General features: G+C 39.4%; 1 protein-coding gene across 1 annotated transcript in view; it reads right to left on the reverse strand.

Annotated features, from left to right (window-relative positions):
* Positions 1-1,222: 1,222 nt before the first annotated feature.
* Positions 1,223-17,195, reverse strand: part of LOC139731827 (dual specificity mitogen-activated protein kinase kinase 1-like) — a 64,500-nt gene continuing 48,527 nt past the window's right edge. Inside the window, exons 7-12 of the mRNA XM_071642703.1 lie at positions 11,830-11,954; positions 9,078-9,291; positions 8,067-8,140; positions 6,457-6,518; positions 5,247-5,292; positions 1,223-3,468 (exon numbers count right to left, since the gene is read on the reverse strand). Coding sequence (XP_071498804.1) covers positions 3,346-3,468; positions 5,247-5,292; positions 6,457-6,518; positions 8,067-8,140; positions 9,078-9,291; positions 11,830-11,954 — 644 coding nt within the window. The 3' untranslated portion in view covers positions 1,223-3,345. The remainder of the gene's footprint in view (positions 3,469-5,246; positions 5,293-6,456; positions 6,519-8,066; positions 8,141-9,077; positions 9,292-11,829; positions 11,955-17,195) is intronic.

Below are 17,195 nucleotides of genomic sequence, written 5' to 3' on the forward strand. Positions count from 1 at the left end.
CTGGCAAAACATATAGGAATGATGGACTTCTTCAATACAACATCAAATCAATCTGCCAAAAGTCTGCTCCACTAAACTCTAACTTTCTTATAAAATAAGCATTCCATCATATCAGTTTTATGTATATGACACAACAGCATACAATATGGGAATTAAAATATTCATAATTATATATATACAAAAATAGCCAAATATTCCCTTTTTGTCTGTGAAACCTCCATACATTTCTCACTCCTGCCTAATCCTGAAAACAGATTTATCAAAGTAACATTAAATGCAAAATTGAGGAAAATGTGTAAACACAAATTTTTGATGCAAAACAAATAAAATGTACAACACAACATTCAGAAATGTCTAACAGTCACATAATTTCACAAATAATATTGGTTGTTTTTTTTTCCTTGTTTCTTATTTGTTTGGCAGTGCCTCTTCAATATTACAAAGTTCTTCCATTTTTTTTCACAAAACAGTTCCAACAGCATTTAATTGACAATACTGCACTAGAAATAAATAAAACCAACAATTTTTTTTTTCTTCACGGCAAGAAATGTGAATTGGCTTGTGGAGCACAAAGATGAAGCACTACAAAAGATGTGTTAAGTTCACTGATAGAAGGCTTTGAGTCTGGGACTTCAACATTATGATATCTCTTGCAAATCGTATGTTGGATTATTAGCAGTCACTTTACTACTTTCACACTAATCCAGATAAAGAAATGGTGTGCATTACCTACGGGTTCCCCCCCCCCCCCTACTACTACTTTATATGATGATACATTCTGAATGCCACAAAGGCCACAAGAATGTGTATGTGATGTTACAGTGTTTCCACAGCAACTCAACTCTCGATTCCTCAGCAGTATCGATTGCCCACATTGACACATACCAGTATATTGTGAATTGTGAGGATCATGAGAGCATGAAGTAACATTAAATATCTTGTTACTTTCTTTTATTTTCTCCTAAGCTTTCAAGAGATTTAGAAAAAGGGGTCCAATGAGAAAGAATCTTCACAAACTTCAGGCAAATTCTACTCCTCTTATCTTGTACAGGCCATTTTTCTTATAACATCACTTCTTTGCACTCTGTGCTACCGTTGTGGGTGCAGTGGTGGTGAAACTTGGTATCCAATCAATAATGCACTTGACTGCTTTTACTTCTGAAATGTGGTCGCCAAATAACGACAGTGCTGGACAGAGCTGTGTAATAAAACATCTCAGCTTTCTAAATCGATGCATGCTCAATCATGCTCACAATTAATGTCATCAAAGAGTTGCCCTGCAAGCTGTTGTTGTTAGACAATCATCTCTGAATCTGGCCCATTTTCCCAGCTTGCACTGTATGCCATTGATTGAGGAACATGTCTTGACTTTTCTTGTCATTACATCACACTAATTGCACATAAGCTTACAAAAAAAAAAGAAGAAAAAAACAAAGGAAAAAAGAATCACTGGCTCCACAAATGCTAGAACGGACAAAAGATACTATCACTACGTAATGCCACGGGGAGGAAAGGAGAAAACTAAACTGAATGCATAAAGACAGCAGACAGATCTTCACATCAGGTCACAATGATTTGTGCATCTCATCAGCACTCTTGGCACCGAGCCATGGTGTGAGGGCTTGATATGATGTCTCAAGACGTGCCACCAGAAAGGTATCACCTGGATTTTATGTACTGACTGAAACTTGTGTCTGAGGTCCCGTCTACTTCTTGGTACATTTCTGAATTGCACACACACACACACACACGCATCGAGATCTCATTACGAGACTACGACAACGACAGAGTCCCGCTTAACGAGGCTTAATGGTGGAGTAAGGGCCTCTCATCACAGAGGAAAAGGAGAACAATGATGGCTTCAACAATCTTCACTTCTTAATCAATGGCCAAAAATAAAAAAAAAAAAATTACACACTCATGATAGTAGTTTCACAATGCTTGGCCATGCAATACATTGTGTGCTCATGACGTGAAGTGAGGTTTACACACATACACACACACACACTCACATACACGGGTGTACCAAGTCTGTGACACACAGATTTTGAACAGAGAGGTGTGGCTCGACGTACACGGTACTCTTGTCTACAGCGACTTCTAAGGCTGCACATGAAAGGTGGGGGCGCTGTACAGTGAGGGCTTACAAATAATTGTAAGTTTCTGAAATATTAGCTTCTGACTTATAATTGATAGCAATCTCATTGTCATATACAAGTTCTTAACCCTTTCGCATCTGATCCATCTGTGGCCACCCTAACATGAGTGTGCAATTATGAGTCTGTGCACAAATACCTGTTGCTAGTTTGTGTGTGTGTGTGTGTGTGTAATGCATGTTTCTTTGCCTGCATCATAGCATATCTACAGCACTCTCACGTGCAACTTAAAATCTCCAGAAATACAAGATCGGTATATCCAGACCCATGCAAACATAATGTGAAGACAGCTGCATCCTTCGAAAGAGGCTCAGAATGCAAGAAATCTCTAGGTGCCATTAAAGGGTGGGTATATTGGCTTCATAGTCTTCAGGTGTGGGAGATATTGACTGAACCTAAATACAATCAGTCAACAATAATACATATTGCATGAGGGGTTTCACATTTTGTTTCTTCATGATCAAATGGCGGTAGAATTTTTTGTAACCATTCGAGGACACTATTTTACTTGTAAACAAAACAGAGGAAAAAAAAATTATATACCGCGCTACCACAAAAAAAAAACAACAAAGCCTGATAATATACTTTAAATATTAACTACGTGTCGCTAATGAGATCTGCTAAGGGAAATTCATGATGTCGTGAATATTGGCAAGTCCGTGAATGTACAGTGTGGCACATATAAAGGGCCAGGCGACGTCACAGAACATGACCTAAATCACTTCTGTGAGGCTGTACATGCTCATATTTGGGACTGGAAGATGAGGAAATGACCACAAACATGGTGTCACCTTGTTCGCATCACTTTGTCTTTTACCGAGAAATGCGCTGGGAAAGGTCATATCAAATTCTCATTTACACACGCCCCAGTCCTACAGCCACTATTAGACACACGAAGCAACGACACATGGTACAGACGGAAAACTTGCATCCTGACGGTGGCTGTTGCGTGAAGTCGGTAAGTGCCTCTCGTAGCATCACATCATTCACCCATCAATCGTTTCTGCCATATGTTACAATGGGGAAGGGGCGTGGTGTCCAACATCACGTAAAGCTTGATCTACAGTGAGTTACATGCATTTTCTTCTTTGCATTTCAATAGATAGTTGATATTCTTCTGCTGTTTTTTGTTGTTTTTTTTCCTTCTTTTGTCTTCTTCTTCTCCTTTCTCCCATGCAGGTGCTATGTCCTAGACAGTGGTCTGCACAGCTGGCGTGGAGTCTGGGGGAGGGGGGTCGAGGCCCATCGTTGAGCAGATCCAGCCGGCAAAGTCCACCTTGGCTTCCTCCGACATCTTGGCAAACTTGTGTTTCTGTTGCACCGCAAATGAGAAATCCAAAGTGAAAAGAAATAGTCACGTGTGATGGGCATGCAATGCACACTAAAGCATGATTCAATGCAATTTTATTGTCCGTTTCTGGAAATTTCTTTTGTTTGCATGCAACCCCATTACATCGATACATTATACATATACAAAGCACACGTATAACATAGATACACAGACATGATAGACATACAAGAGATATATAGCAATACAATATCACTATCATTGTCAAAATACATACTGTAAAACGAGAAATGTTCGCGTGCATTTTAATTTCGCGAATTTCACGAGCGCCAAGATTCGCGAAATTAAAACGCACACGAAATTTCTTATCTACACTATATACATTGAACGCAAGAGGCAATTCGCGAAAATTTCTTGTCACGAAAAAGGCCGTCGGCTCCATTTCGCGAAAATTTTGTGCCGCGAATATATCATGTTTTACAGTAACATTAAAGAAGTATTAATCTGTATGAGTCAACATTGGATTGGATGTGGTGTGCATATGATATATACGGGTGTATAAATATATGTCAATTAATAATAACAGCATGGTCGACAGCGTGATCTTTATAAGTGCATTCAGATCACGTGAACTCTTGACTATCAGATGTACCGTTCACACACGCTGCATTTAATCTTCGTTTTTGGTAAGTTGTGAATTGTGTATGTCAATATCGATAACATGCTCTATGAAGTCTCATTAATGGAGATTGTCTTTAATGAGTTTAAAGTCTGGTGGCCCCTGGCTGTGGGCCCCTGGCCGTGGGCCCTTGGCCTCCTGGGCCCCTCGCCTCGCCTCGGGGCCCGGACTTAGGCCCCTGGCCTTGGGTCCAGCCATTGGCCCTAAGCCCTACTGTACATTGTATGTGTAATCAAACTTGTCTGTACCTGGTACCTTTCATTATTTGTGATTATTGATATTAGTCCCTAGAGTGGCTTGCCTCTCCGTATTTACTCAAAGATTAAAACTGAACGAGCAAAACATGTGCAAAACCTTCACTGAAGAAAGTGAAGAAAGAAACATAAGAAAGTTTAAAAGTTTTATATGTACCATGACATTGATCACAATCATATTATATTCACGGACATTAGGTCATGTGCTCTCTGACCAGTAAAGAAGATTTGATGCATAAAAAATATGCTTCCAAAAGATAAATAAATAAATAAATAAATAGATACAGAATACTGACTGATATCATTTACCTCAAAGTATTGTTGAGTTTTTGTGGGGATGGGGTTATCAGTAGCAAAAAGTGCTAACCCAAAGATACATGTATGATTGTTATGCCGTCATATTTCCTGACATTGTCATTTCTTCTACAAACCACAGGTAGAGCAGATAGCGCTACGAGGTACCATCAGATTTATGCTTTCTGTTTGGCTATATTCTGTGCATTTTTAAATTTAACTTGAACGTGGATGGGAGCTCCACTGAACTCTATTGTTCCTCACTACAGTTAACAGGAAGCACTCTATTCACACATCTTAACAATTACACACACGGAAATGTTCATGTTTTCAGTCTCGTCTTGAAATGTGTGTATCTGTACGAGTTTTCTGTACTGGTTCATTTTCTAAGAAGCAATGAATATCATCTGAGTCATATATAAATACACCTGTAAGCCTTGAATTTCACACAGATAAGGCCAGTCACCTATTCTAAGCGGAATAAAAGATACAATATGTTCAGTTTTTTTTTATCTGCCTGCACTGAAACATATAACACATGTTCAGAGACGGCCAGTTTGAAACGGCAATCTTACCCGTAGATTCTTGAGATCAGCTCTCTCACCAGGATTCTTTATGAGACTGCAAAGCAAGAACAAAGTTTTAAAAAGCAATGAATACTAATTAACCCTTTGTGTGCTTTGGCACAGAAAACCCCATAGCACTGTAGACACTGTCACAGAAATCACAAAAGTCTAAGTCAAGATTCATCCCCTTGTGGACTACCACTTCAAACATCTATAGACATTCTGTGCACACAGGCCTTCAGTGGTAATTATAGAGTTAAACTGCTACTAGAGCTATATTACATTACTCCTTATGTAGCTTGCCTAACCGAGTTTGCAAGCAAAGACCCTTGTTGGTTGTACAGGAGTCTGTGCCAAGACTACTACATGCACCACTACTGGCACTGCAGCCTCTCCCAACAAGGCTACAATACAGGGTCTATGGGACAGTGCCAGTGGTGCGAGTAGAAGTCTTGGCGCAGACTTACGACCAACAAGGGTTTGTACCTACAAACTAACCCTACCCCTCCTGTTGGGAGGGAGGTGACACACATTGAAACAAAGCTCATCTCCCTCAGTTCTGGCTTCCCTCTCACCCCTTCAAACCCATTGAGTACTGTCATGCAGCGTGACGTCAGAGCACACTGCTCGGGTTACAAGCTTACACAGGACCCTTCAGGTTAGGTTACCACTGTGGCATGCGGTAATTGGCAACAGGGGGATAATAAAAAAGAGTGGCAGCGCACAACATGATGCGCACATTGTACTTCATGAGCTCTGGTTGCAAGACAGATGTGACATCTTGATCTGCCAAAAGCCTTTCATTTCATAATGGGGAGCTGGTTGTGTCATTTCAATCATACTGACAAGTGTCCTTAACCTTCTTTTGGAATAATGTTTGCCAGTGACTCATACTTTGCCCCTCTTATTGCAGCATCAGCTGAGAATCCCTAAGCATGATCATTTTCTCAAAAAATTCTCCAGTACTCTGCAACTTTTAAAGAAATATTTCAGTGCTCCTATCTAATCAAGTGAAAACCCCACTGGTGATCATCATTTAGCCCACTTAAACAGCATCACTGTCCATTCGCTGGAAGTTGTAATCTTAGCCTTGAAAAAGGAAATAAAAGAAGTTGAGCCTATCCCTCAAAATGCTATCAACATTGTCCACAGGCATGTAACCCCCGGCAAAGGCAGATTTCAATTTTAAAAGAAGATTTAGACACTATGAACAACTTACCATTGGTCAACGAAGTCTACAAACTCAGCAGAAAATACCCTGCTGGGTAACCTGGGTGGTTGCTGTGCACATTAAAAGAGAAAAAGAAAAAGGGTAAGAAAATAATTCTCAAAGTGTACCCGCAGGGTCTGTTGTTATCATTACCTACATCCAGCTACTACAATTGTATTGACTTTCTATTTCATGTTGGCTAAAAGCTGTGTAAAGGTTACAGACAAAAACAAAACAAACAAACAAAATGAGAGAAAGGACATTTCATTTATAACTCCTCTATCACTTCACAACAGCACAAACAATACCAGTAGAGTTGTATGAGAAAGAGAGGTTTGCCATAACCCATGTAACCCCTAACCTCTCTTCCTCATTAACATCACAACGCACTCTTTCATACAACACCACCAGAGTTTTATTATTGTATGAATTGTATTGGGAAGGAATTTCTTAACTGCAAGATTAATAGATTCATTATAAGAAGTGATTTCTGTCATTCAAGTGAATATACTTACAAACACCTTGTCCCATACACTCATATTTTTGTTAGTAATTCTTGGTGTTCATGGTCTCCAAGCATGCTGATCTTTTTTTCTACTTTTCTTCTTTTTTCCAAATCTTCTCCACTTTCCTGGACAATATATACAATTTGATGAATTCAAATAGCTACACATTGGCATTTTAGAAAACAAAGGACATTAATGCCAAAAAAAAAGGAAAAAAAGAGAAAGAAACAACCTGCTGCTACAAATATTCATTCACAACAACATGGTGAAAATACTAAACATGCCAGATATGTGACATTTTCTTGGAACAGAAACTTTCGAATCTCACAAGGCACTGTTATGTGCCTTGCAGTTTAATATCATTTGATCTGATTTCCCTTTTCTTCTGCATTTCAAAATATGTATGAACCTTAAGTCCTCTTTGCTCAAAAAAATATTTAGAAAAAAAAAACACACTAAACAAACTTCTATGCATCACACTAAACAACATTATCATTGGATATATGTGGTGGAATTCATGGCCAGAACACAGCATTTCAACTTAAATTTGGTAGTCCTTGACCTTGATTATTGACCTTTCACCCCTGTCATATCAGGCAAGTACCCGATCACTTATTTCTAATCTTCTCATCAGATATTACCTAGGACATTTCTGGCTGCAGTTATGGCTGAAAATTATATCTGCAATATACATATGTGGTTTATACAATGTTGGAAAAGCAGTACTTTCCATGAAACCTGGAAAATCTTTGGCAAAACAAGTGCAGAATACTGAAAAAAAGTATCAGTTGGCATCTCTGTAATTTCTACCATGTCCCCCAATTTACATCACCACTGTCCACTGGCCATTCCTAGCTGGAGCTATGGCTGGAAATGACTTTTTTTGTTTTGTTTTGGTGCTAAAGTACAGTGATCTTTGATCTCGACCTTTTGCCACCATTAGGTTCATGCAATTAATTGTCTATGTTGTATGCTGTCTATGCTGTTGTATGCATAACTGTGAGTGACGTGCAATCCATTGCATCCAGACCGTTACACGGTGGCAAAAATTACAAGTCCATTGAAGGCGGTAAATTGCCAATGCACATTCCCTCTCGACTCAGGAGTACGCACCTCTTCTACGATGTAGTTGAGTAATTCGAAGATCGCCATTGGCCTGGGAGAGTCTGAAAACACGCCACCGACCCCTGGAAAGGAAGAGGTGAAGTCGTCATATGAGATGACAAAACTACAACGCTAATGTATCCAAAACACAACCTACCAACAATCATAACCACAGACAACCCTTACACAAATTAACCCTACACCTGGTGATCTCAAATGTTTGGCCCCAGTGTTTATTCTTCAGTTTTAGATTGCTGCCATGCATAATGTGTGGTTCCTCGTTTCCACCTTCTTGTTAAGTTTTTTTTTTTTTTTTTTTTTTTCCCAGCAGCAGAAGACAGAGAGGCAAAAGGAATGCTATGAACCCCACTTTCATACTCATTTTGGGCAACTCAAAATCACTGCTGGGCTACTAAAAAATAGGGACATACAGTATGTCTATTTTACTCCTTGCATGCTTGCCAAGTTCTTTCTTTCTTTCATTCATTCATTCATTCATTCATTCATTCATTCATTCATTCATTCATTCATTCATTCATTCATTCATTCATTCATTCATTCATTCATTCATTCATTCATTCATTCATTCATTCATTCATTCATTCATTCATTCATTCATTCATTCATTCATTCATTCATTCATCTTTATTGGTCTATGTCAGACATAGGCAAATAAGAAAAAAAGGAAAAGTTTCATCTGTATTTTATTTTGAAATCATAACAAGGAGTGGAATGTATTGTAAGAAGAAGGGGATTATTAGCTACTAACATCCGCCTATGGAAGCTGGACATTCATGAAATTTTAACATATTACCATTGTGAGGATATTAGCTATTTTTCAAGACTTTGCATATTTGGCTATTGGCAGTGGATCACTTTTTCATGAAATTCAGACATGTCAGTGAAGTCATGATGATGAAAGTTTTATACCTGTGACACAACAGAAATCTTCTGAGAAATACATGTACCATCCATCCCCCCCCCCCCCCAATCTTAAAAATGAGTTGTGATAACCCTCACCACTGATGGGTCTCGTTCCAACCCGGCCCCCGGACTGACTGGTTTTCCTGCTCTTGCCCTCTCCTGCCTGCAGCTCGTAGCCGAAGAGGGTTGCTAGCGTGGCCTCATCCGGTGCTGGGATGGGATATCTGCCGATGGCCATCTCCACTAACGATAGGCCCAGACTCCAGATGTCTGACAGTACTGTGTAGTGTGTGCCTTGCAACCGCTCCGGCTGCACAGGGGGAGCAAAGCATGGATAATGCAGTCCATCAATAGTCATATGATATAAATCAAAAGTAAATTTGCCATCTTGTTCACATGTATCAATACACATAATCTCTGTTTGTATACACTTTCTAGAGGCAGCACATGCAGCAACCAATAATATTCGAATAATTTATGAGTTGTGAGTGCATAGGGCACGAATATCGCACGAGGCGCGAGATAAGCCACTGGTCTATTCAACAAGACGCGTAGCGCCGCGTTGAATAGACCAGTGGCGAATCTCACGCCGAGTGCGGTATTACGTGCCCCAATGCACGAACAAAATCATAAATTATTCGTTTTATACAACACCTTGTCCACAATCACAGTACTAAATTAGTGACCGCTAACTCAGGAAGGCCCAAAAATAAATGTAACAATTAGGCCGAGAATTGTAAACCACCCTGTGTACTGCTTTCAAACACTCGTCATGATTCGACCACACAGTCACAGGAATCACAAACTCCGCAGGGTCTATACCCATTCTACGCTAACGTTAGATCGAGTTAGGCCTGACTGTTAAGCCTACCTGAGATGTCGGTAGATCTAGTAGTAGGTCTAGACTTTCTCTATTTCCGAAAATGATTTTGTATAAAAACACAGAAAAATAATCAAATTACGGTTTCTCAACTTGAAATGAAGTCTTGATTTTGGGATCACTGTGGTCCACATAGCAGATCAGAGTCAAAACTAAAAACACAGCAGTAGGTAACTAGGTAGGCCGCAATACATGCAACTAGCTAGGTAAAGTAGCTGCGCGTACACGTTAACGTTGCAGTACTCCGCCGCGACTGGTCTGTTTACCGGCAGCGCATCGCAGTGCAGCCGGCCAGCACGTACAATGTAGTTTGCTGGCGCTTTGCTGCTGTGAGCCACAGAACTCTGTGAGCGGCCATGCATTAGTAGCCCCCCACGAAGCCGTGCTATAGTACCTTCGAGCCATGCAATAGGCCCATGCCGGGGGCCTATTGTATGGCTGTCACTCTCAATGAGTTTGGTAGGTATTTTCTATTGAATGTCATGTGACATGTTCTTGGCCAATCACAATTCGACATCATTCTGAGGTGTTGTATAATATACAAATAATGAATGTTTATGAGTGCAATGGACCGAATATTTCATGAGGTGAAAGATGAAATGATCAAACATTTCATCTTTCACCGAATGAAATATTCTGTCCATTGCACGAATGAAAAACATTTATTATTTGTTTTATATAACGCCTAAAATAGATCATTGTCACTTGATGTTTTGTTAATTTAGAAACAAAAGAAAATCTGAGATTGCGAGAGTGCTCACTGAGCGCTTGACGCTATATAGCGCGCTGTCGCATACACACACTGCAAACGCAAGCGTTTTACACGTGTAGTGTGCAGGGCTCTCAGCGAGCGTGCAATGGAGCAAATCGTATGGATCCAAAATTGCACGGTAAATGGAGCCACAATTGCACGGATGATGACGTCATAGTGAAATGGGCTGAATAATCAATGTCAAACAACCAATCAAATGACAAGGATCTCTTCAGGCGTTATATAATAGCAAATATACACCTTAGAGCAAGCTCCAATGGGTCATAGCATGGAATTAAGATCCTTCAAGGCAATGATATCAACAATGCCCTGAAAAGCAGTTCATATCTGTATCATACAAGTTGGGTTTACCAGGGAGGTGAGACCTCCCTGGGTTTACTCACATCTACATGTACATACATTTCAAATGTTACAATACCACCTTCAAATAGGCTGTGGTGTCCCCAAGCTGCAGCTCCTCTCAGGCTAACAATGATTCCCTCTGACTAACAACGATTCTTTCCAACGAGCCCACACACCTTTCACACGGGCCACAGCTCCTGATGACATACATCACTGACTGGCCTTGTCACTTACATTTGTACCATATTATTATTAGCCCTGTTGCCCCAATACTTGCCCTTTTGCTTTCGAGCCCAGCCCTGCCATCTTCCTCACTTGCCCTGGTACCTCCACAAGAAGCATGGGTGCCTCACCAGTTCAGACAGGTACCTCATCGACTGGCTTTTCAGCCATTCCCACTTAAAAACCCTAGTACCTCTGCTGTAAGCTAAGACGCCTCACCGACTGACACTTGGTACTCCACTGACTGGCCATGCTATCTTGTGACTTGTTTGACCCTATGTCATCCTTGACCGGCCAAAGCACAACCCTGACCACTACCCACGCTTCCAACTACATGCTGTATCACCCACATAGCTAGCACTCATTCTCGACCACTGGCCCCTGCTACCTCTCCAGGACCAAGATATTACTGAACTTGCCTATGTGGGTCTCCCCATGGTCCTTAGAATGATGTTGTCCTTTCTGTAGAACTTCCTTCCATAGTCGAGTAAAATCCTACCTTCCTCCAGAGGTCCCCTTCACTGGCCTGGCTATTACACTTCTGTCGGCAACCTCATACATACAAATTGACTGCTCCTAAAGCCACTAAAATGTTCACAATGTATTTTGGTCCTGTTTAGCACACTACTTACCGACATGTATGACCTTGTTCCTACAAACGAGTTTGCCATTGAGTCAATGAGTTGACCGCTCACACCGAAATCGCACAGCTTAATTTCTCCTCTAGAGTTGACTAAGATGTTGGAGGGTTTGACATCTGGATGAGATAGGAAAACAGAGATAACAAAAACATAAGAAAACATGCACATAATGCTTTATGTCATTTACGACTTGAAGAAAGAGTAGCACAACCTGCGAAAAGAGATGAGATATGCACACAATTAAAAATCAAAATGCAACCAGTAGCCTTTACAATGGTCATCTGTTTCCAATCAATGCTGCCATCAAATCTGACTTCCAGTCAAGATTTGAATTAAGTCATCTGTAATTAGAAACTACGAACTTGCTTTGGCATTTTGTGTCTTTTGTGTTTTAACACTAAACAAATCTTGCACAAGCTAACCACACTTTCATCAAACCCATCAACCATCTGATATTTAATTTATCTCATTAAATAAGATTCTTTTGTATTGAATATATCCATGTACACTGTATCATCGGTCTGTTTACCACCTGGTTACTTTGTCATTTACGTCATACTGCTGTTGTTGACATTTATTACGAAATAAATGCTGGAAAGTATCTGCACACAAACAAAACAGAAGTACCATTTGCAGATTGCACTGTTACATTTCAGCATGAACTAATACTGGTACACAAAGTGTTTTTCTTTGTGATGCTTGTGGTACCTTATCTGCCCCTCTATCCCTGTTCATAATACTGTTTTTTTTTCTCAAACTTATATACGATTTTCAGAGTATTAACAGATTAGAAAGAACAGTTTTACATCAAGTTATGAATAACATCATTATTACTCAACATTCCATTGATTGATATGAAGTTCACAACATTCAACTGCCACCCAAGATGCGTAACACATCAATGCTGGGGTGTTTAATCTGACACATGTGAAATACATTTGTAGATGATATGAAATAAAGCATAAAGAAATTAAACACAAGGTTGAATAAACATGTGCTATAATTGATCCAATCATGATGCGCTGTATACACAACAGAATCCCATCAAAACTTCACAATGCAGAAAAACTGGCTTGTAACCATCATCCCATACAAACATTGGGGGGGGGGGGGGGGGGGAGCGGGGCAGTATCAATGCTGAACAATCTTCGACATCCATGTCATATAGTTCCACACACAACCAGGGCCCTGTTTCATAAAGCTGTTCGCAAAGTTACATGTACACATGATTTTACGAACGACTGGCATACAAAGTGCCAATATGTGTGCCCATAATTTTTTTCTTACATTTCAACAAAGAACAACTGTATGTCAATATTTCATTTACATTGGGGTAAAAATACACTCTGAACTACAAACAAGTGTTAAAATGTAAGAACAATCATTATCATTTGCAAATTTCAATGTCAGCTATTGAAATTAACAATGATTAGGAAACCGATTTGGCTTGCCAGATTTAAGTTGTTCGTAAAGTTGTGCGTAACTTTACGAACAGTCTTATACAACCGGGCCCAGGACATATTCCCCAATAATATACTGGGTTAAGGCATCTTCATTTTAAATACCACAGATTGCATAGATATAGATACTCTCTTTAAAATCCCTTAAAAATTTCATCCTTCGTTTTCTTGTACACAATAGAACAGATCAGGATATATTCCCTGCTAATATTCTGGGTTGAGGCATCTCCATTTACCACAGATTGCGTAGATATCGGAGACTCTCTTCAAAACCTGCTTTAAAATTTCATCCTTCGTTTCCTTGTATACACAATAGAACAGATCACGTCACAGTCAGATGCAACAAAAGTAAATGATTTTCCTCCATAATCTCTTATATCATAAAGACTGAAGACTTCTGTAGATCCATTCGAAGGACATATCAATACTTGAGATGATGGGTTGGGGATGAAAGTAAGTAAGGCCATTTGTGCACTACCTGGTATCTACAAGACTATCCTTGAGCATGAAGAAAAAAAGAAAGTTGTCAAAGAAAGATAAAAAAAAAAAAGACATGTCGCATACAATTTTATTTGATATAAACCTGACTGTTTTCAGCTGAATGAGCAATCAAGATTTTTATAAAGCTGATTACCTTGTAATTCTGATGCTTAAAGGTAATCACCTGCCCTTCATTTCCCTGAAAGACCGCAAGATGTTTTATATAGTTATGATGTCAAAATCATTCCAAAATTTATTGGTGGAATATTGGTGGTAGGGAGGTAGGGTTTCACTCGATCATAATTTTTAGTGCTGTGGAGTAATGAAGGAACAAAGAGACACTCACCTTCACTCCTACGATTCTCACTTTTTGAGGAGGCATACATGGCATGCAGCATATTTAAATAAAATTGAGCATGAAGAAATTTCCTTTCTACGGATGAATCATGTATGGTAAGTATGATCTCATGGCTACCATACAAGTATCTTGGGTGGGGTGAATATAATGTCTGCATCTTTTTTTTTTTTATGCACAGGCTTTTGTGCCCTTTTTCACATCACTTCATGTGCCAGTTGGCAGAGATGCCAGTGGCTGATTGTAGATAACCCAGATCTTGCGGAAAAATGTCTGCAAAATAGGCCGCCAATGAAAAGATTGTGGTCAGGTTAAAGGGACTGCATTGAAGGAAGGGGAAGGGGTTTCACTTTCACCAATCCCATTTGCGGCCTTCATTTTTCTTCTTCCACGAGTCAATAATCTACTTAATCTGAGCACACATGGGAAATAGTGGAATTATGTTGGAGAGATCTGCATGTCTCTAACTCTACCGCATCTATTTTAGCTAAATATCATGTGGGCTTGGTTTCTTTTAATGCTTGGATAAGAGAGCCATTCTAAGAATGATGGACTAGAATTTTAAGACAACTTGTATTGATTTCTGTTTATATTGCACATTCATATCAATGCCACTTGTTTTCCCTTGCATGCTCTAACAACTCTTGTGCATAATAGGCCTTATATTGCCTATGTCATTCCCTTTCACTACATGTATATAACATGTCAAACACAAATACATCAATCATTAACTTGTTCTAGTACCTTAATGATTTTTTTTTTTTTACAACATATCTTTTCTAACTAAATATTTTTCCCATTTCATATTGACTAAGAACCAGAATGAAGTCCACACAGGCCAAATCAAGTGTCCAAGCTTATAGCTTGCTTTTTTCTCTCTCTCGTCTCCTTGAAACTGCCCATTTCCTTGATCTTCAACTCTCTCTCTCCCTCTATTAACGAACGAACACACAGTCTCACACACAAATACACTCCTACACAAACCCCGCACCAATGTATAGGTGTCTTCAGTGACAATTCCTGCTGCTTTAATTCAGTTAGACTTCATACAGTGCACATACATGTATTCACTGACATTGAGGGCAAATGAAGGGAGGCCAAGAGTAGACCATTGAGTACCATACAAGACACCCATTCTGAAGGACACTTCCGCACATGGTATGCATGCAATTCATTGAATCAATTCTTCCTCTACTTCCTGTACCTAGTTGATGCCAGAACATAGTGGAAGAGGTCATCCCTCCCCCCCCCCCCCCACCTCTTCCTTGTTCACCAGCTTCCATTAAACTTGATTTCATGGAAATGGATATTGGTGCGAGAAAATTATAGTGAAGGTCATGCTTCCGTGAAATATACCATCAACACATAAGCTTTTGTCATCCAGGATGTTCAGACTGATGGCTAAACAGTATGCACATTATCATATTTAAAGCTTGCTTTTTAGTGTATAGGCCTACTACTATTACTAGGAACTACTAATAATGGACTACAGACATCTTAGATCCTATTGGTGATTTATGTTCACAAAGAAATCTGATAACAATATCTGGATTGGACAAACAGACAGCCAAACCGAAAACATAATTCCATCGACAACCCTGGGGGTGGGGATTATAGGAACATACATGATGATACAAGTGCATACCACATTAGCAAGCAACCTGAGACACAAGCTGACTTTGAATGCTGCAAAATCGTTTCATGCATATATCCTTCCTAAAGGAGACAATCTGCTCCATGTGAGAATGTCATGGATAATTTACCGCTCCTAATTTGTGGAAACTCTGAACACGTTACAGTTTCAGTTACTCTCGGAACTTTTTTTTTTCACATTACACTTGCCATGAACAACCGCCCTCATATCAGGTGAGTCAAAAGCGTGCCACCTGGGACTACCTGTACTAAAGATTAACAATTAAAACTGAAAGCAAGCCTTAGATGATCTATATATGCCCTATATACAATAAGAAAGACCGCTGAGCAACTCGCATGGCTCCCAAATAGCTCAACACATGAGTCACATTGTCTCTGACAGTGCCGACAATCTATGGTCACAGGATTCTTAGTGTGGAAACATTGAAAATGGACCAATTCAACTGCAGTGACTCACATGTCTATTGTGTGACCCGAAGAGAGTGGGCTGGCTCCACTTTCAGAGAAAACTTAAAGAGCATTTTCTTGTGGAACACACACTCTCACGACAAGCTGGGTGGATCTGGGAAAATATTTCATATGGGCAGCACACCTACTCACTTCGTGTACCTTTTTTTCTCTTTTTTAAAAGTCAATTTTGAGAAGAGAAGAGTGCTAATATTGAAACTTGAAAGAACACAGTTTGCATTCTAAATATAGATGAAATGAGATGTAAAAGGCCCCACCTTCTCCCCCCCCCCCCAAAAAAAAAAAAAAAAAAAAAAATCTGTGATGGAGTGGTAATCACAAAGTTTATTAATGAAGATTTAGATGATAATTCACAACTTCTGTTAGTGTTACAGACATGGTACTGTATCGACGTTTAAATATGAATTCATCTCTCATTCAATGCTTATACCTTCTTCTTGCATTATATATTGAAGGTGTGATCTACTGCAGCAAGACCTTTTTCAGAGTTGTTATTACAACATGTACTGCCTTTAAGAAAACATTGTTATGCATTTTTTTTTAAAGGGGACTATTTTCTCATCATATACCAGTAGTATAGACACACAAAAAAGGAAAACAAATGTGATATTAATAATCATGTCTGAAAATGAAAAATCTTACTTAAATACCAGTTATCTTCTCCTAAAGACCTGCTATAGTTTTGATATTCCATCTAAACCTTGTTTTGAATAGGCAGGTATGAACACCATCCCATCAATGATTTTGCCCTTGTGTTTTATCAAGTACTCTATCACCAATTCATTATGGAACAAACATGAATATTTGCTTTTTCTCTAGAACTGGTCCCAAATCATGTAGGCCCTACTAGCCAAACTCACATATTTTGACTAATCTGCCAGAGCAGTCTTTTTTCTTTACAGCAGGAGCAGCTCCTTGACCCACAAAAGAGCCATGCCTCT

The sequence above is a fragment of the Diadema antillarum genome, unplaced genomic scaffold (genome assembly GCF_040938485.1).
Source record: "Diadema antillarum isolate AM-2024a unplaced genomic scaffold, OU_Dant_1.0 seq00000386_RagTag, whole genome shotgun sequence".
NCBI lineage: Eukaryota > Metazoa > Echinodermata > Echinoidea > Diadematoida > Diadematidae > Diadema > Diadema antillarum.